The sequence below is a fragment of the Pelmatolapia mariae genome, linkage group LG2 (genome assembly GCF_036321145.2).
Source record: "Pelmatolapia mariae isolate MD_Pm_ZW linkage group LG2, Pm_UMD_F_2, whole genome shotgun sequence".
Taxonomy (NCBI): domain Eukaryota; kingdom Metazoa; phylum Chordata; class Actinopteri; order Cichliformes; family Cichlidae; genus Pelmatolapia; species Pelmatolapia mariae.
Window position 1 is genome coordinate 1,062,000 of NC_086228.1, and position 20,721 is coordinate 1,082,720.

At 46.8% G+C, this 20,721-nt stretch overlaps 1 protein-coding gene across 3 annotated transcripts; it reads right to left on the reverse strand.

Annotated features, from left to right (window-relative positions):
* Positions 1–746: 746 nt before the first annotated feature.
* On the reverse strand, positions 747–19,717 carry LOC134634579 (protein FAM240B). 3 transcript variants are annotated; one of them, XM_063483872.1, is made up of 4 exons: positions 19,642–19,717; positions 10,148–10,209; positions 6,085–6,206; positions 747–917 (listed from the first exon to the last, which is right to left on the reverse strand). In XM_063483872.1, exons 3-4 carry the CDS (start codon positions 6,204–6,206, stop codon positions 806–808), a joined length of 234 nt encoding a protein of 77 aa, XP_063339942.1. In that variant the 5' UTR covers positions 10,148–10,209; positions 19,642–19,717; the 3' UTR covers positions 747–805. The 3 variants fall into 3 exon arrangements, with proteins under 3 accessions (XP_063339942.1, XP_063339935.1, XP_063339951.1); XM_063483865.1 differs by lacking the exon at positions 19,642–19,717 and adding an exon at positions 11,629–11,878; XM_063483881.1 differs by lacking the exons at positions 10,148–10,209; positions 19,642–19,717 and adding an exon at positions 8,248–8,286.
* Between the last annotated feature and the right edge of the window lie 1,004 nt (positions 19,718–20,721).

The following is a 20,721-nucleotide window of genomic DNA, read 5'->3' on the forward strand; positions in this document are numbered from 1 at the left end:
GGTTATTATTTTAAATATATGTGTTTATAAATAAGTTTAAAGTTTTCAAAATAAAGAAAAAAAACACTGGTGGGGAAAAAGTCACTATGACTTTCTAAACATATGTTAAACAGAAACAACGCCCCCTGGTGGCCAAAGTCTTAAATTCTGCGGAGAATAATTCGTAAAATTTACTTTTTTGTGCTTCTGCAGAAAAACAACTGAAAACTTAAAAAGTTTGTATTTGTGAAGCTGCTGTGAGAAAACTTGAAATGACTGAAGAGTGAATTTAAAATATTTAATAGTTGTTTTTATTTCAGTTACGTTCCAAAAACTGACCCAGCTCTGCTGTTTGCTGGTGTTGAAGGGGACCGATGGTTTTGTCACTAATGGTCACTTATAGATTGTTTATTGGTTCACACGCTGCATGTGACCGGCGTCGGAAACTCCTTCATGTTCCCACCTTTACTGGACTGAACGTTCAGCCCCTCCTCGCGGTTTGTTCCTGCAGTACCCCTGTTTGTCCAGCAGATGGCGCCATGTTGGCGGCTCAGAGGCTTCAGAGTGAGTCTCAGTGATCTTTAACACTTGCTGCAGAATCAGCGCAGCCTGACGCTGAAGCACTCTGACACTGCTGGCTGTGGGAGAAAGTCTGATGCACTGATGTGTTTGAGATGCTTTATATGCAGGAAATAAAACACAACGTTCAAACTCTGAATGAATCACAGACGTGTTCATTTTCCAGCAGTCACTTTATTTCTCTCACACAGCAGCAGGAGGAGACACGGTTGTTGGCTCAGCAGCTCTACAGTGAGTTATGGGGGGCTCAGGTCTGGTCAGCTGACGGCTCCATCTTCATCTTCTTCATGTAGTTGTCATTGAGGTTCTTCAGGTGTTTGGTTCGGTTCTCCAGACGGACCAGCCACTCCCCCCTCAGCCTGAAACACGCAGGAAGGACGGTTACATTACATCATGCCAGCGCATCACATGACACCATGTAGTCAAACTCCACCCCCATCTTGCTGTTACACACACTGCATGTGCTCAGCAGTGTTTCTGCAGACCTACAAAGGTCACGCAGGTTTGTGACCTTTTATAAACCACCTGCTTCAACTTTCTGTTTTCATTCTCATGGTTCAGGCCTTAAAGCTGCCGTGTCAGGGTGAGCGTCATCATATTTAACATCGAAGCATTCATTAACAGTATTTTAAGAGGATCTGATCGTCGTAAAAGCGATGCCTGGAGGCTCGGTGGTCGGTGGCGTGCAGCAGTGCTGAGGTCAGAGCTTAATGAGCTCTGAGTCTGCAGCAGATCTGGTGTCCTGGTGACAGCTGCGGCGTTATCGCTGTCGTATCAGCACTTTTATTTCACCAACACCCGCGAGCGTGCTCGCCTGTCTCTGTGAGGCTCGATGAAGAAAGAACACCTCGTGCTGCTTTCTTCTTCTTCTGTTTCGCAGCACGTCACAGCCAAATCCTTCACCTTCAGTCTCAGTACAGTGATTTCACTCACAGCAGTGTAGGCTAGTTACTCTGTAATCAAGGTGTCAGCGTTCACAGATATGATTTCACCTGAATGACCTCTGAAGGTTTCATCTAAATAAGTTCAAACAGTATTTGTGCTCAGGTTTTGTTGCTTCAGCGTCTGTTTTCATTCTCTGTGCTGCAGTTTTCATCTTTATTGACAGAAACTACCGGAACCAAAGAAACTGAGCTGCACCGCGTCCGATTCAACTCTCTGACCAGATGTTATTGGCTGCTGATGTCACTGATGGGATGCTATTGGCTGCTGTCTGTGGGAAGAAGGCGTTTCTCCTTAAAGATGGTGGAGGTCAAATCATCACGAGCTGCCAGCCTGTCAGTCCAGACTTTTTTCTGGTCGTCCCTTTGGGACAGACCTGAGGACAGAGGGCTGTTTGAGGGGTCAGGGTGTACGTTATGTCACTGAAAGGCTTCATAACTACAGAAGCACAAACATGCGGCAGACAGGAAGTGACTCCAGGACAGAAAGGCAAAGAAATAACAGACGTTCGTCTGTGAAGCGTCACATGTTGGAGTGTAACCCAACCCTCGACATCAGCTGTCCTCACCAGCTCTTTGTCGCCTTCCTGTCAAGTTTTTCGGATTATTCCATTTGTCCTGATAATCTTCCTGATGTCAGCCGAGGCAGACAGACGGACAGGTAGGCCTCTCGCTTCTCTGCACCAGGACCAACGCTTTAAGGCCTTCATCTGACCCAAAAGTGTTCCTGAAGCAGCATCAGAGTGATTCAAGTCCAGCCCGGCTCACTGGTTTAGGCCAGCGACTCATCCAGAACCAGTTTCACACATTTTCACGAAAAACATGTGGGGTCATTGCTCCAGACTCAGTACTGCACCACAGTGACATCACTGAGTGTCTCACTATGATTGGCAGATGTCCTCTTCAGGTCGTCTCCTGGTGCACCTCTTATTCTGCACCGCCTGTTTGCATGTGCTTCTCTCTGAGATCACCACGAACCTCAAAGTTGTGGGTCCTGAATCACCAGCATGATGCAGCGTGATGCAGCGTGACGCAGCGTGGTGCAGCGTGGTGCAGCGTGACGCAGCGGTTCAGAAGGTGGTCCAGAGGTGCAGCTAAATTATAATCAGCCAGGCTAAGGTCTGGGATCTGCAGCAAGGACCTGCAGGATGAAGCTAAGCTGCCAGCTGATCAGGAACAAAACGAAATGATTTAGAGAAGCCGGAGAGTCACGTTCAGCATTTTTCTCCTCCTCTGCTAAATATAATTAATATGACTGCAGCCACTTTCTGTGCTGTTGATGAGCTTCTTCTTCTACAGCATCTGCTGCTATGACTGTGGCCATTCAGGCTCCTCTACTACTGCTACACCCTCTGCTTAGACTTAGACATAAACACTACCACAATGTCTGTAACTCCTCCCATTTCTGCAGCTTCTGCTCCCACTGCAGTGGGTCTACTAACCACAGGGTTTGTGGTTCAGTCCCTGGATCCTCGAGCTGCATGTTGAAGTGTCCTTGGGCAAACACTCCACCCTCAGGTGCCTCCATCAGAGCGTGAGTGTGAAGGTTTGGATAAAAGTTCTTCGGCACTGAAAAAGCCCTTAATGAACGGGGGCGTGTCTCGCTCTGCTCTCCTGTGTTAGTCCAGCACGTCCACGCCTGCGATGACCTCTGTGTGTTTTACTGTTACTCTGCTACAACCTCTTCTCCTGCTAACGCTTCGACTCCTCAGCTTCTACCTGAACTCTGAATTTAGATTCACTTGTTTGGTGTTTGAGCTGCAGGCGAGGGGTGGAGGAGCACCGTCTAAAGAGGTGCCGCCTTATATCTGAGCTCCTGAAGCCATGGAGGAGGTGTGATGATGTCAGTGGTTGACCGTTCGCTGCGTTAATGCCATTAGGCCCAGCTCATCTCCATCACTGTGTTTAATCTGATCCAAGTTTTCTTTCAGTTTTCATGAATGAATGTTTTTTTTAAATGCAGATGTTTTAAAAATAAATGAATCTATTAAACGAGTGCGGAGGAATAATATAACTTGATTTAATTATAGATAAGTTTAACTCTTGTAATCATGCACTCATATGTATTTTTTATGCTCCATGATGTCCAAGTGAAGAGCTGTGGAGCTAACACTTATATCAGGACACTCTGGCCTCACACTGTGGCAGAGAGCAGAGAAAAGCCTCCACAGATCCTCACTGATGGACTCGCTGCAGCTCATTGAGAAAAGCAGAAACTGAGCGTGCTGAGCTTCACGTCGACGTCCTTTCATGAAATAAAATTAGTTTTGGCTTCAGCGACGCAGACGCACAGACCGAAGCATCCGTTAGATGATTATTAATATCAGAATATCTTCTAAATTCAGCTGCTGTGTCTGTGCTTGCGGCCGGCCTCCATCACTCATCGCTCCGAGATTATCACCTCGGTGCTCCGCAGCACATTTTTCCAGCCCCTGCTCGGATCACACATAACGTACACAATTAGCGGGGACTAGAGTCGGGGTTAGAGGCAGCGGGGAGCCAGATAGCTGTGGAGGCGGGGGGTGCATGGTAATAGATAGCCGAAGGATTAGGAGATACATGGTAGTGATAGGTGGGGGATTAGGGTACAGGGTAATGGATAGCAGAGGGATTAGGTGAGATGAACTGAGGTTAAGGGGGGAGGAAGATGAGTGAGAGGGGTTAAGGCGGATAGGGCTAATAGCTGATGTAACATCAGGAGGTCAAGTTTAATAGGAGGATATAAGATAAATCAAAAGAGCAGCAGGACCGGGGCAGGAGGCTCCTCCATCAGTGTCAGCCTGCTCGCTTTCTGTCATCTGTTTTATTTTGAAATTCTGAGTCACCGTACTCACTCTTACCTCCTTCCACCAGGTGTGTTATGTTAGTCGCTTCCTGTTTTGAACCTGCTCCCAGTTTGTGTCACACCTGTGTGTGAGCTGTGGACGGCTGCAGGATGTTAGCCGTGCTGATTCTTGTTTAATGGAGGATTTTGGTTTCGGGCCCCTCACCGTCTCAGCTCACTTTGTTGTCTTGATTAAACAACTGACTGATCAGGAGGAGACCCGGGCAGACCCAGGACAGCCTGGAGACAACTTGTCTCTCTCTCGGTTGGTTTGAAGACTCCAGCCCGCCATCGTCCTGTTTCCTTTGCTTCCTTCAGAGCCCGGTGAGGCGAGGTCATGTTTCCGCTCATTAGTGCTCATCGTCTCTGACACCTTTAGCAGCCAGACGGTGTTAGAGGCTCGTGTGTTTGTGTTGGTATGTCCTGCAGCTCGCTGAGAGACGAGGCCGTTTGTAATGAGAGGATCTGTTTTTAGATGCGTCTATTTGCCACAAGGTCACATGGCTTCACCGAATGAAACCGCATTCATGCTCAGTTTGGTAACGGACGTCTGGCTCAAAGACCTCGACAGATGAAAGAAAGCGTTTGTAATTTAAGCCTCCACGAGTGAAAAGCTGTAGAGAGACGCAGAGTGTGAATTACAAACAGCACGTTTACCAAGAGTCACTGATCAGGGTGTGTCTGAGGACAGCAGAGCATTCAGTGGGCAGGGAGCTCCAGCTGTCCCATAAAACCCAGTTACACCCAGAGAACAAAGGACAAACTGAGTGCTGACAGGTAACCAGACCACAGAATAATCAGCGAATCACATAGAGACAAATAAAATGCGAGAATTTAAAGCTGAGAGTGGAACGAACCATCCTGAAAAGCTTCCAGAAGTCTGTGAACACGAAACCAGTTAGACTGAAGTTCAGTGACATTACAAATGAAGGACTGGACGCCACATCCTGTAAAACAGAAGAGTCCAAAAACCTTTCCACCAGAATAACAGTAACTGAAAACCCGTGAGGACGCCAGTCCGTGTGCTCAGGTGGAACAAGCAGCTGAGTCTCACCTTTCCTCTGCAGTAAAACACGTACAGCGAGCGCTCACTGGTCCCTCACAACGTTTCACCCATCAACTCAAACTCAAGCTGATGAAAGCCTGTCCATCATACTGTGACATGACTGTGCATTCAGTGCATAAACATCACTGTAAATAATTAATGAATTATCTATGGATTCATTTCCCTTCGGTCTGGAGTTATTTCCATCAGCCGCTCAGATCTGAACACAATCTGACCTGCAGTTCCTCTTTGGCGAGGAAAAACAAACTGCCCCTCACTGTCTCAGCTCACTTTGCCTCCTTTGTTGTCTTGATTAAATCTTACTGATCAGCAGGAGACCCGGGCAGACCCAGGACAGCCTGGAGACAGTTTGTCTCTCGGTTTAGCACGCTCAGATGTCTTTTAGAGGGAACGCTGACAACCATCACTGAGTGATATCCATTATCGCTGACTGCGTTTAGCCAGCTAACACAAAGAAAGTCTGGATATGTTAAACCTTTCTGCCAGCCTCATGACAGAAAAGAAGCTGTACGCAAAGATGGAGACAGGTGTGACCTTCAAATGCAACACGTACAAAACTAAAAGTAAACTGAACTAAGAAGAAGATGACTAAACTTGGGTTAGACACAGTTTTTGACTAAATGCTAACCAGAGCCTCACATCATGAAGTTTTATAAAAATATGCGCTGACCGCTGGGCCGAAGGACGTCACTCACTTTTTGAGGGCGCTCTGGCTCATCCTCTGCTCCTCGCTCTCAGCTTGCTGAGTCTGAGTCTCGATCCTCCTCTCCCAGAACGTCTTAATGAGCTCTCTGTCATGGACCAGAGCCAGGTTCATCTGTAACAGCACCACAGGAGCACACACGCTGTCAACAGTCTGACCTCTGACCTCCACACAAACACATCGCTGCACATAGATGACATCAGTCTGAGCAAAATGTTCATGAGTGAACATCAGAATCTGTCTGTGTCCGATGGCAGCATCACTCGAGTGACCCACGTTGAACTTTAACCCCTTCTTCCACTCGGTCCATGATGTCAGCACTCTGCGGTCTTCTTTGGTGTTTTTGGGTTCATTATCCTGCTGCAGTGTGAGTCCTTCAAACCCACAGTGTGGAGCAGGTCTCTGAAGAATGAGCTCCTGCTTCTCCTCAATCAGGGTGGAGCTTTTAATCTCACCATGTTTCAGTCTGGGCTTCACCCACAGTGTGTATGTAAGGTGGGCATAACAGCTGTGATGTCATCCACCTGTTAATGAAGCCTGTAGCTGAGCATTATCACATCCATCCATCCATCCACCATCCAGCCACCATCCATCCATCGACCATCCATCCACCCATCCATCCATGCATCCATCCACCATCCATCCATGCATCCATCCACCATCCATCCACCATCCAGCCACCATCCATCCATCCATCCATCCATCCATGCATCCATCCATGCATCCATCCACCATCCATCCATGCATCCATCCACCATCCATCCACCATCCAGCCACCATCCATCCATCCATCCATCCACCCATCCATGCATCCATCCACCATCCATCCACCATCCAGCCACCATCCATCCATCCATCCATCCACCCATCCATGCATCCATGCATCCATCCATGCATCCATCCATCCATGCATCCATCCATCCATCCATCCATCCATCCATCCACCATCCAGCCATCCATCCATCGGTCATCCATCCACCCATCCATCCATCCATCCATCCATCCACCATCCAGCCACCATCCATCGACCATCCATCCACCCATCCATCCATGCATCCATCCATCCACCCATCCATCCATCCATCCATCCACCATCCATCGACCATCCATCCATCCATCGACCATCCATCCATCCATCGACCATCCATCCATCCATCCAGCTATCCATCCAGTCATCTATCCATCCATCCATCCAGCTATCCATCCATCCATCTATCCACCATCCATCCATCCATCCAGTCATCTATCCATCCATCCATCCAGCTATCCATCCATCCATCCAGCTATCCATCCATCCATCCATCCAGCTATCCATCCATCCATCCAGCTATCCATCCATCCATCCATCCAGCTATCCATCCATCCATCCAGCTATCCATCCATCTATCCACCATCCATCCATCCATCCATCCATCCATCCATCCAGTCATCTATCCATCCATCCATCCAGCTATCCATCCATCCATCCATCCATCCAGCTATCCATCCATCTATCCACCATCCATCCATCCATCCTATCCTAGCTGTCATAGGGCAAGAGGTGGTGTACACCTGAACAGGTGCCACTAAATGTGCGCATTAGTCAGCATAAAGCAGAGGATCTGCAGCCTCGAGTATGCCAATATCGTGTATCCTCTTCTGGCTGCTCTAACAGAGTAGTTTCAATTTTTTTTTAGATAAATAAAAAGACGTTAAAACCAGACAAACTATTTTTTAAAATCACATTATGTTAAAATCTGGTAAAGCATACAACCACATGTTATTTAAAATCTTTGTTGTGTTGTAGAAACAGCAAGCTGAAGTTTATACAAAATAAAACAACAGTTTCATCACCAATTACATTATATTATAGACCAAAAATCAGAAATATCAATGAGTTTTGGTTCTAGAAATTTTCAGTACTGTGAAGTTGCTCCCTGTTTTCTCTAACCGAGCAGCAAACAAGTTTTAATCTATCGAGACGCTGAAACTTTTAAAACTGTATTTCCTCCCTTACCACAAACAGAAGTTAAACAGGACTAAAAACTAAAGACAAACTCTTTCCTGGACTGAAGGTTACAAATTCAAACCTTAAAAATTCAAAAGTTTTATAAACTTATGAAGCATTTTTACTGAAAGTTTAAAGCTGAGAAGAACTGAAGCAAAGGGAACAAACCTTTGATCGGAGCTCACGGTGCTTCAGACAAACACTGTCTCTCCCCACACCTCTGCACAGGACAGGCTTCACATACGAACCATCTGTCACACCCTTTATGTAATAACCTGCCCCCCCCCCCACCACCACCACCACCAAACACACACACACCATCTAATTTGATTTCTGTAAACCCTTTACGATGCTGACAAAACATCAGTGTGTCTGTGTGTATCTCTGTGTGTGCGTGTGTAGCTATGTGTGTGTGTGCGTGTGTGTGTGTGAGAGACAGTTGGGTGTTAACACATGTTTGACATTTCAGCCCTCTCGGGGCGTGATGCGATGCTGCTGCGGGGTGTTAAACACACACATACATGTGTCTGTATTCGTATCATTGTGAGGCCCCGCACTGACATAATGCATTCCTGGGTCCTTGCATCACATTTGGGTTTTTCCAAAATCATTTGTTTGAAAGCTGAAGGACAAATGGAGGAATACTATGATGGATTAAACCTGTGTGATATAGTTCAGTAGTAGTAGGACTGGGCAGGGTTAATTATCTCTAGCTACACCTTTACATTTCCAGTGTGTTTGCAGCATGTCAGCATACATGAGAGCCCACTTATGTTTAGGGATGGGTACCAATATCCGGTGCCATTATGGCACATAAACGGTAGTAACCAGACCGAAAAGCAGCGCACATTTCGGTGCTTTATTTTGGTGCTTTTTTTCCCCTGAGATGTCATACACTTTGGATTCTAGCCAATCATTTTACCTTTGCAAGCGTAGTAGGCGGGCCCAGGTACGTACGTTCTTTTAGAGCAGAGCTACAGATTAAAAATGCCCAAGGCAAAGCGGTCAAAAGTCTGGCTGTACTTCACAGCAAAAGATGCAAACTCAGCAGCCTGCAACAAGTGCTTTAAGCTGATACTGTGATACTGTGCAAAGGAGGTAACACCTCGAATCTGATGAAACACCTGGCGACGCATAGCGGTTTTTTAAAAGCCGAGAAATGCACCGTATTTGATAGCTTGCTGCGAGACCTCACACCGAGCACATCTACTGTGGGTGCGGTAAATCTCCATTAGCGAGTTAGTGCGGATCGCCCCGTGCGTGGGGCTGGACGGTGCTTATCATTTTGCAGAAAAAAAGAGACTGCTAAAAATAAAAACACAAGAGGTTTTTGGACAAAGTTTGTGTTGTTCATTCTTTAAGCACCGGTTCGAGCACCGTTTAAGCACCGGCACCGTTTCAAAAGTACCGATTTGGCACTGGTATCAGATAAAACCTAAACGATACCCATCCCTACTTATGTTGCTATTAACTTCAATCAGCAGCCCAGGGTTAGCGTAGCTAAATGGGTCCATGGTAAAAACATGGTGCTTTTACAATGAACAGCTGGTCATCCATGTAGCCTCTCACGCACCACGCTGTTAGTAACACCCAAATAAAATCCCAGAGTTTCACTCAGTGAAGCTGAAACTCAGCCTGTCCGTACAGTGACCTCACAGCAGCCACATTATTGGTCATGTGATGTCATTAAAATTGCTCCAAAAGGCTCCAACAGCACAAACACGATCCAGAGGTCCAGTTCAGGGACTCCAGTTAGCTGCTCCCATCTACAGTCACCTGTGTCACCATCCACCTGTCAGTTAAAGAGGCCACGCCCCCAATAAGGCAAACTTTAAGCCTTAATACTACTTAAAGAGTTGAGCTGTAAAAAAAACACATCCTTCCCCCATACAGGTGCTATGAAGGAGGAAATGATCTACAGAGACCAAGCAGTTTGTGTATCAGGCTGTAAATGTCTGTCTGACTCACTGCTGCCCCTGCTGGATGCTGGAGGAACTGCAGGTTTCAGCGCTATCAGAGACTGAAAAAGTAAGAATAAAAGTGCTGTAAACAAAATGAAGGAACTCACGTGTGGAGGACCTGTATGCACCTCGCTCCATCACCTCAGATTGACTTTGCTCATTTTTGTGGCTGCAAAAGAAAGCCTGAGAGTCACATGACTTGACACATTTTGCTCTGTTGTCCAGCAATAACACATTGTGATGTGACATTGAGTTGGAGTGACAGGTGATAGAGTCGAGTCCAAAGTAAATCCTGGAAGGAGGCAAAGCTTGTTAAACTTCACCCAAACCACAAAACAAGCTGGAGACAGCACGCGGCCTGCAGACCTGTCATCACCTGTCTGCACTGAACCACACTCAGGTTTTCATCCATTTCAGGACATTTACTGTGAGCTGACTGCAGCCGAGCTCAGGTTTAGGGTGGGGCAGGAGTTAATGAGGCAGCAGATGTAGTTACACTTTTCTGGGTGCAGCGGATGGATGTGAGTGGATGTAACGTCCTCTGGGTGGATGGAAACATGACAGAGTGTGTGCTGAAACAGTAACTCAGTGCAAGAAAACCGAGCCTGGAAGTGATCTGTGTTTATAATGATGTCACGCACAATTTACAACTCTGTGTGTGTGTGTGTCTCTGTGTGTGTTCCTGTCTAGCTATCTTTGTGAGGACCAAAATCTGCATTCTACCATTGTCATGACCTGGGGGATCAGCGAGACGCCTTTTCTTCCTTTTCTCTCTCTCTCTCCTCCTCTCTGTTGCCAGGGCAGAACTCATTGTGGGTTCACGCCCTCGGCCCACGCCCCACGCCCACGGAAGGGAACACACCTGATGCCCATCAAGATGAACGGCATTTAAGCCAGGAGGAGACTGCTGGTCTTCGCTGGATCGTTGTCTATCGTTGTGTACCACTCACCTCCTGCATTACCTTCCCTGTGTGAATCTGTGTGTCAAGTGTGAGGAAAGGAACTGCGGTCGTGTATGTGGAAAGTTGGAGAGCGAGTGATTCCCCCCTTTTTGGATTTCCCTGGAGCCCCGTCCCTCACACTATTGTATATAGCACTGCCCTGCACTTCCTGTATATACACCTGCTGAACTCTGTGAATAAATCTTTGTGTTCAGCTGATTCAGGAGTCCTGCGTTTGAGTCCCCCGCATTGAACCTTAACAACTATACTTGTGAGAACCAACAGTAACTCGTGAGGACACACACACCGGTCCTCACAAGTTTGAAGGCGTTTTTGAGGCTCAAAATGTGGTTTTAGTGTCAGGGTTACAATTAGGCTATGGTCAGGGTTAGGGTTAGGCATTCATTTTTGATGGTTATGGTTAGAGAAAGCATTATGTCAATGAAGGTCCTCACTAAGATAGCTGAACGGGGTTGTGTGTGTGTGGCAGACATATATATCCCTTGAAGGAATGCTGTGTGTGTAAAAGCAGAAAGTGATCTGCTTTTACAATGATGCCATGAACTTCACAACACATTTTATGTGTGTGTGTGTGTGTGTGTAGACTGTATATCTGTTTCTGTGAGGACTTGTTGTCTGGTCATCACCTTTTAAAGAGCCGTGTGTTCTTGCGGTGGTTTTGTCACACTGGTCGGCGTGTCTTTGGCGGTGGGCGTGACCCACAGGGGTACAGCGTGCAGGCTTGCTTACAGTGCCTAATGTGTGCTGAATGCCTGGCTGATGCCGTCTTCACAGTGTGAAACAGCGCTGTGAGGTTTAATTTGGGTTCAGTGTAAGCCAATAGCTAACATCTGAGCAGGCCGTCGGTGGACCAGCCTTCTCCCTGTGGTCTGCAGCTATCCTCAGCTGGGCAAAGATCTGCAGGTGAGGAACAGGTGTGCCAGCAGCCCTGGACAGCTACGCCCACTTCTGGGTGGAGGTGAGCACATTTACCCACATTCATGCTCACTCATACTCAGTATGTGTTTATCAGTCACACAGACACACACACAGACACAGACACACACACACACGCACACAGACACAGACACAGACACACACACAGGGATATAAACAGTGGGTCATCATTCCCACATGCCGGCGTCTCTCGCCCTCAGCTGTGCCCGACCGTCCCTCCAGCAGCTGATCTGAAGTCAAATAATCAGAATAATTGAAGGAAATGTTTCCACTGAAGTTCTCCTGGCAGCATGAAAACACTAAAACGTGCTCCGTTTAACCTCATCAGCTGCTTCCATTTATATTTCAGTGATTTTAGTAAGAGTGGCACGGAGGTGCAGTGGCTCGTTCTGTTGCCTCACAGCAGCCCGGTTCCGAGTTTGAATCTGGAGTTCTCTCTGAGTGCTCCAGCCTCCTCCCTCAGTCCAAACATGTGCCCGGGGTCAGGCTAACTGGTTGTACGCTGGCTCTAAGTATGGGCGTGGATGGCTGCATCAGCGCTGTGAGGACCTGTCCAGGTGTACCCCGCCTCACAGCTGGGATAGGCTCCAGCATTCCTGTGACCCTGAGCTGGACAAGCAGAGGAAAAAAGACTTAAGTGTGGTCTCTCAAAGGATGTATCCATAAACCTGAGCAGCTGTGATCAGCCTGCTGTGGGCGCCAGCTGGAACTACACTGAATGAAAAAATAAACGTTTTGATCTGGTCCATTTAGAGTGACTTTTACTGAACAAGCAAAATGTTTTTGTGCTCTGAAATCTGAATCGATTAAAAGTATTCAGAGTTAAGCTTTGCTAGATACGCCTGTGACACTCAGACCTACTTTAAGGCTTCAAGGCTCAGATTCAACACGATGCTGGAATCAGAGATTTTGGTCCACACTGACATGACATCATCATGACATCATCACTACCAGACTGAGAGCTGTGAGGCCGTCTGATTGCAGTGAACTCATCGTCCTGAGCTTAGGTGTCCTGCTGAGTTCACTGAGGTCATAAAGGGTGGGCGTGGTCAGCAGCAGCACTCTCTGAATATCTCCCTGCACCATCACAGCAGCAGCAGCCTGAGCTCCGACACAGGCAGGATGGATCCACGCTTTAAACTCGTCAGACCAAACGTTTCTCCAGCTGCTGCTGTCCAGGTTTGAGAGTCTGTGTGATCCGTGCTCTCAGTTTCTTACTGACAGCAGTGACACTGGTGTGGTCTCTCTGTGTGCTTCAAGGTTCACAGATGCTCTTCTGCGTTGGTCTCCTTCCTACCAGCTTAGAGCAGACTGTCTATTCTCCTCTGACCTCTGACCTCAACAAAGTATTTTCTCTGTTTCAGAGCTTCTCTGCTAACTCAGAGACCAGCGTGAAAGCTCAGCTCAGCAGTTTCTGAGACTCTCAGTCCAGGCTTTCTCCCCCTCGCTCGGTTTGATGTTCACCAGGTCATTTTCATCGTGTTTACACACCTGAATGTAAAAATCACTCCTGACTGGCACACAGGTGAGACAGATTCACAGCAGCAGACTGTTGGGTTTATATTATAGACACGTGATCACCTGCAGACTGAGTCACAGCACAGATCCAGGCACACCTAACTCTTTTTTTCTTTTGACCCTCTGCAAGCTGTACCTGGCCCGTCCACAGGGGGGCGGAGTTTACCAGCTGCTGTCCTGTAGTCAGTAACATGTGTTTTCTCCTCTTTGTGAGTAAATACAGTAAACCCTGACAGTCAGAATCAGCTTCACTGGTCAAGTATGTGAACACATACAACACACACAACAACACGTACGGCATATTTACAAGTGCACAGTGAGAAGATGGGGCACATAAAGGATGAATAAGCATTATTATGTACAGTAGATGAGAACAAGCAGCTGGCTTTGGCTCAGCAGCAGGCCGTGCTGGATGTTTAGATCCTACACAACCAGCACTAACAACAAACCTCAGCAGCTTTCTTCTTTCGAAATCACAGAGGTTTAAATGTAAGACTCGGTTCCTTTACATATGTGATGAAGGTGGAGTGTTGTTTTTCCTCTTGTTACTGTGGAAATTCACCTACCTCGGTAGCGTGATTTCCCATGACGGCGCTGCAGAGGTGGATGTTAAATGCCACATTGGAAAGGCAGAACAAGATCTGGTCCTCCCCGACCATCTCCCTCAAGATCAAACTCTGCTTGCTTAATTCGATCGTGATCCCAACCGCCATCTATGCCAGCAAGACTTGGAAGTTGTCGGCCTGCATCAACACCAAGCTCGATGTCTTTCAGCAGCGATGTCTTCGCCGGATTCTGAAGATCCGCTACACCGACCACATCACCAACGAGGAGGTCCTGCGAAGGAGTGGCACAGTCAAACTTCACAACATCGTTGCAAAAGACTCCGACTGGCCGGCCATATCCTCCGCATGGATGACGCACAGATTCCAAAAACAGCGATGCGCTGGCAACCCCTGGGCGTGAAAAGACCACGAGGACGTCCCCGCAACACCTGGCGAAGGTTTCCATCAAGACCTAAAGACATCAAATATATCGTTGGAAGAAGCTGAAGCCCGGGCACAAGATCGAGCCTGGTGGCGTTCGTTTGCCGCACGATATGCCACATAAGGCATGGGAGGATCTAAGTCTAAGTAAGTACTGTGGAAAGCGTACGTGACTCCAGCACAGAGAAAAAGTCTTTCCAAACATTCAAAGTCTGTGCAGAGATTTTACATGAAGAGCTTTCGTTAAACGTACAGAGCATGAACAGGAGACGATCTTTTATCAGTGAGTAGGTGTGTTTGTACACCTCTCTGCATTCAATCATTAGTTATCGTTCATCTCTGGCTCCTCCCCTCACAACAACTGATCGTGGTAGTTGGGGAGCGCCTGGCTCTGCTGGAGGTTTCTTCCTGTTAAACAGGAGTTTTCCTTCCCACTGTCGCCCACAGGGGGCCATGTGATTGTTTGGTTTTCTCTGTGTTATTGCAGGGCGGGTCCTTATGCTACAATATAAAACAGCTCGAGGGGACTTGTTGTGATTTGTATAAATAAAAATACATTGAAAAAGTTTGCGTGGAAGAGTTCACAGTTTGATCACAAACAGTCCCCACATGTTATTCTGTCTCATCGAGGTTTCGCTTCGTCTGTAAAAATCAGATTTTCTCTGGCGTGTGTTTTTGTGTTAACACAGTTTTGGTATCTTCCTGTCCCGGCAGCCGTCTTGTACCAACACGACAGCACGGAGGACGAGGACTTTTCAGACCAGATGAGCTCCAGGCTGGAGGAGCAGGAACCAGAACCAGGGACAGAGGAGGAACTTGTCATGGTCCTGGTGAGAGGCTGTGTTTCTCCACCGTGCCTTAGACTCCACCTCATCATTATATGCAGCAGGACCAGACAACATCCCGGGATGGGCTCTTAAATCATGTGCCAATGAGCTGGCGGAGGTTCTTACCTCCATCTTCAACCTCTCCCTCAGCCAGATCACTGTCCCCACATGCTTCAAGACCACAACCATCATCCCTCTCCCCAAGAAAAGCTCAGCCACCTGCCTGAACGACTGTAGACCAGTTGCACTCACTCCAATCATTGTGAAGTGCTTTGAGAGAGTGGTGCTGGCCTACATCCAGAGCAACATCACAGACATTCTGGACCCCCTGCAGTAATGCTACCGGTCCAATAGGTCCACGTCAGACACCATCACTGCTGCCTTCACTATTCCCTCTCCCACATAGAAAACAAAGACTCATACATCAGGGTACTTTTTGTTGATTACAGCTCTGTTTTCAATACTGTCATCCCCACAAACTCACTCACAAGCTGGCAGCACTCGGCCTGCAGCCCACCCTCTGTGACTGGCTACAGGACTTTTTGACTGGCAGGCCCCAGTCCATCAGGATCGGCAACAGGACCGGCATTATTACAAACACTGGCGTCCCACAAGGTTGTGTTCTCATTCCCATCCTCTACACCCTGTACACCCACGACTGTGTCGCCTCTAACAAAGACAACATCATTTTGAAGTTCGCAGGTCGCATCTTAATTTTCTTCAAAAATAAAAATTTCTTTCTTCCACTTACTTTTTTAGCTTTCTTTCCATTTTCCTTTATTATTACTTTTATTAATTTTTTTCCATTTTGTTTCTCTTTTCCTTATTTTTTTTCTTTTTTTTCTAAACAAGTAAACAGATCACAAAGCCATAACTCAAAAAATTATCACAGATGTTTTGTTCTGTTCTCTAACCAGTAAACAAATCACAACATATAACTCAAAATATCGTCACAGATGTTTTTTTTCTCTTTCCTTTGCTTTTATCTTTCCTCTGACCAGTAAACAAATCACAGATTACCCCTTAATTGCATACATAGTCCTTCAGATATCCAGGTTGTTGTACTACCCGTCCTGACCTGGTCGTGCTGTTTTGTGTGTTCTCTTTGTTCTGTGTCTACACAGTAATGTTCGGTCCCTCAGGCTGGAGATGTGCCGACATGTCTTTTTCGACCTCCCCAGCTCGCCTCAGATGGCGACGATTCCTTCTGAGGACTGTGCCGTTGTCCAACTCCACATCATAGGATCTGTTTCCCAGAGTGTTACACACTCTAGCCTTGGTCCATAAGGTGTGTGGTTCAAAAGGTTGGACTCGCACCAAGTCCCCTGGGTTTAATGTGTCCATGTCCTTCGCCGTCCTGTTGTAGTACTTTGTTTGTCTCTCTCTGTTTTTCATCAATGCTAATTTGTTGTCAGTCACTTTGGGTTGCAACAATCTGTCTCCTATTGGGAGGAGTGTCCTCGTCCTCCTGCTTAACAGTCTCTGTGCAGGGCTGGTAGTCAAACCTTGTGTTGGGGTGTTTCTGTGGTCTAATAAGGCCAGATATGGATCCTGTCCAGCCAATTTTGCCTTTTTCATGAGTCGTTTGGCAGTTTTAACAGCAGACTCAGCTTTGCCGTTACTCTGCAGATAGCCAGGCGATGAGGTATGGTGTCGAAATTCCCATTTCCGGCTGAAGTTGGCAAACTCTGTCGAGCTGTACTGGGGCCCGTTGTCAGAAAAAACAATATTCGGTATTCCCTGACGTGCGAAATGAGCCTTTAGTTTCCTAATCACAGTACTCGACTTGGTATCCGGTAGATAATCTATCTCCCAAAAGTTGGAGTAATAATCAACAGTTATTAGGTAGTCCCTACCCTCAAAGTTGAATAAATCTGTCCCAACTTTGGTCCATGGTCTAGTGGTCGGCTCGTGTGGTTTTAGTGTCTCTTTCTGTTGTTTTGCATCCACAGACCGACATATGTCACATGTAGCGATGTACTTTTTGATGTGGTCATTCATACCGTGCCAGTAGACGCAGTCTCTAGCTGTCCTGAGGCACCCTTCTGTTCCGATGTGTGTTGAGTGAATTCGCTGTGTTATATCTGCCTGGAGTGCTTCTGGAATCACCACTCTCTCTCCCTTGAAGACTAATCCATCCTGTGTGCTCAGTTCATCCTGCAAAGATTGGAACTGGGTTATTTCAACAGGTACATCTTTCTTACAGGCCGGCCACCCCTTTTGTATTGTTTTTATCAGCGTTTGTAGTGTGTGGTCGGTTCTTGTCCCTGCTCGTATTCTGTGCATGCTTTCTGTTGAAACAGGTACATAATCCACCATGTTGACACATTCTGTCTCCAACTCCGTCTGGCTTTTGATGCTGTCCTGCAGGTAGGCCCTACTCAGCGTATCAGCGAGTAGCATGTCGCGGCCTGGAACATATGTTATGGTTATATCATATTTTTGCAGCCTTAATAACATCCTTTGCAGTCTCTTAGGTGCATGTAACAGTGGCTTTTTAATAATGGTCTCGAGTGGCTTGTGGTCTGATTGCACTCTCACAAGGCGACCATATGTATATTGGTGGAATTTCTCCATCCCAAACACAATAGCTAAACATTCCTTTTCAATTTGTGCATAACCTCTTTCAGTGAGCGTCAGTGCACGACTTGCAAATGCCACTGGTTTTCCATGTTGAGTCAGAGCTGCTCCCAGTCCAGTCTCGCTGGCATCACACTGCAGTGTCAGCTCTTCTTCAGGGCTGTAATATTTCAAAACTGGGACTTGTGTTAGTTTTTCTTTCAGTCTTTGAAATGCATTTTCCTGCACGTCTGTCCACTCCCATAGGCTGTCTCTGTGCGTCAGTTGTCTGAGAGGCTCACAGTCATCTGACAGATGCTTGTAGAACTTTGATAAATAGTTGACCATTCCAACTAGTCTCTGCACCCCTTTTATGTCAGTTGGTGCTGGCATCTCTGTGATGGCCCGTACCTTCTCTGGGTCAGCTCTCAGCCCCTCTGCCGTGAGTAGATGTCCGATGTATGGTACTTCCTGTCTTCTAAGCTTGAGTTTTTCCACATTCAATCTGATGTTCCTCTCTCTGCAGCGTTCCAGGAAAAGTCTCAGGTTTCTGTCATGATCCATTTCTGCTAACTCAGTCGTTTCTCCTTTTCCAGTGATCAGGATGTCATCAGCAATGATGTATGTGCCTGGCAGGTTCTCTAACGCTTGCATCAATTTGCGCTGAAAGACCTCTGGCACTGGGCTGATCCCCATCGGCATTCTCAGCCAACGAAAGCGACCAAATGGTGTTGCGAATGTCGTGAGATGGCTTGACTCTTCTGTAAGCTTCACATGCCAAAAGCCATGTTTCACGTCACAAACTGTGAAAACTTTCGCTTTTGACACATCTGGCAAGATGTCATCTATTGTTGGTAATGGGAAATGACTACGCTTCAAAGCTTTGTTGAGCGGTCTCAGGTCAATACATATCCTGGGCTTGCCATTTGGCTTCTGCACTGTCACCATCCCGCTGATCCAATCAGTACTACATTCCACTGGTGCTATTATTTGTCTGTCTGCAAGACTCATCAGTTCCTCTTTCAGTGGTTTCATCATCGACGCTGCGTTTTGGCAGTTTGACGGGCTGCACTGTTGTGTCGATTTCCAGCTCATATTCACTTTGCAAACATCCATCTCCTGTAAACACATCCTGAAACTCAGTCTTTATCTCTTCCAACAACCATGTGTTTTTCTCTGATGGAGCTGTTGTCACTGAGCTGTCCAAAGCACAGATGTTATCATATTTAACTTGTATTAGCTTCATCGCTTCACTAGCTGTTCTCCCAAGTAGAGGCGTTTTACAATCCTCCTCTACCACTGTTATGACATGCATAGGTTCTTTCTCTTCAGCACCCTCTGCTGGTCATAGTGGAAATACTCACAAGCTTATATTTTGGTGGGGTTTTTCTGTGTTCCTGTGGGTAGAGGAAACAGGAAGCTGGTCGCTTGTTAGCCTGCAGAATATGCTGTTTGTCGCCTTAGATGCTCTTTAAAACATTTCTGCCTTGGAGAGTTATTGCTTGTGAGTATTAATGTATAACATGTTTACAAGTTTATTTGGTGCATTTCTATTACAGAGATTTGTTTAGAAACCAGTTATTTCATCTGTTATGTTTATCTTTGAGGAAGCTAAACTCGCTAAGTTGTATTGTGATCAATACTGAATCGCTGTTGATTACACATACTATATAACAGTATAGTTCATATCCTAGAAGTGTGAGTTAAAAGGAAAAGACTATTGTGACATTTACTTTGTGTTTGTTTTTAGTTTTACGGGAAGAAAAGGATGTAAATCATTGAACTACTGACGAAGTAAAAGCCTCAAACTTACTTCCGCTTCCAATGTTCATTGAAACCGTTAGCTGTCTGTCAAGTTGGGCAAAGGGACGCACAATAAGGACAGAACAGTAAAAAAGCAGCTTCTCAGCGGGCAGAGATAATCAAAGACAGCAACTTCGGCTCCCAGCACGTCTCATCTCTACTACTGCTTACGCTTGCCACACAGCAGCATTGTGGGATGGAGGACACACAAGCCGCAAAAGAAATAACGCAGCTGTCGGCTCTAGAGACCAGGTCAGTGGCCTCTATAGCATCTAGTGGATCATCAGCCAGTCGAGCCGCTGCTGCAGCTCGTGCTAAACTGGAGGCAGCTCGTGCACGAGCCGATTATGCCAAAATAGAGTCAGAAATGATGATTGAGAAGGCTCGCATAGAAGCCAAATTGAACACTTTACAGTATGAAAAGGAGGTAGCAGCAGCTATGGCTGAAGCCAGCATCCTTGAGGTTGCAGCAGAGGAGTCTGTCAAAACTGAAAGGAAACCAGCCTTTGAAGAGACTGCTGAAAGGACACGCCAGTATGTGGAGCAGCATCTACAGACAACCGAGAGTGCTAAACCAGAGGCAGAGCATAGAGAGTCAACTGTTCATGAGCTGAAGCCCACGATTCCTCCCAGGCAAAGCTTTGGTACTCCATATATTGAATCCCACTTGTTCAAAATGAGAAACAAAGCCATTCCAACATCAGGGCTATCTCAGGAACCAAAGTCTGGTATTTATCCCCATTCAACACCGCACCCACCAGAGAGCACAAGGGAAAGGTCGCCTGATCGAGTCACACCACAACTCCTACCAGATGGCAGTGCTCAGGTGGGTGATATAGCAAGGTACTTGGCACGGAGGGATCTTAATAATGCTGGTCTCACAAAGTTTGATGACTGCCCTGAAAATTACTGGGCGTGGAAATCCTCCTTTCTGAATGCAATCAGTGGACTAAAACTCAGCCCCAGTGAAGAGTTGGACCTCCTTATTAAGTGGCTGGGGCACGACTCAGCACGGCATGTGAAAAGAATAAAGACGGTGCATGTCTGTCGTCCCGAAGTTGGACTGGACAAAGCCTGGGAGCGCTTGGAG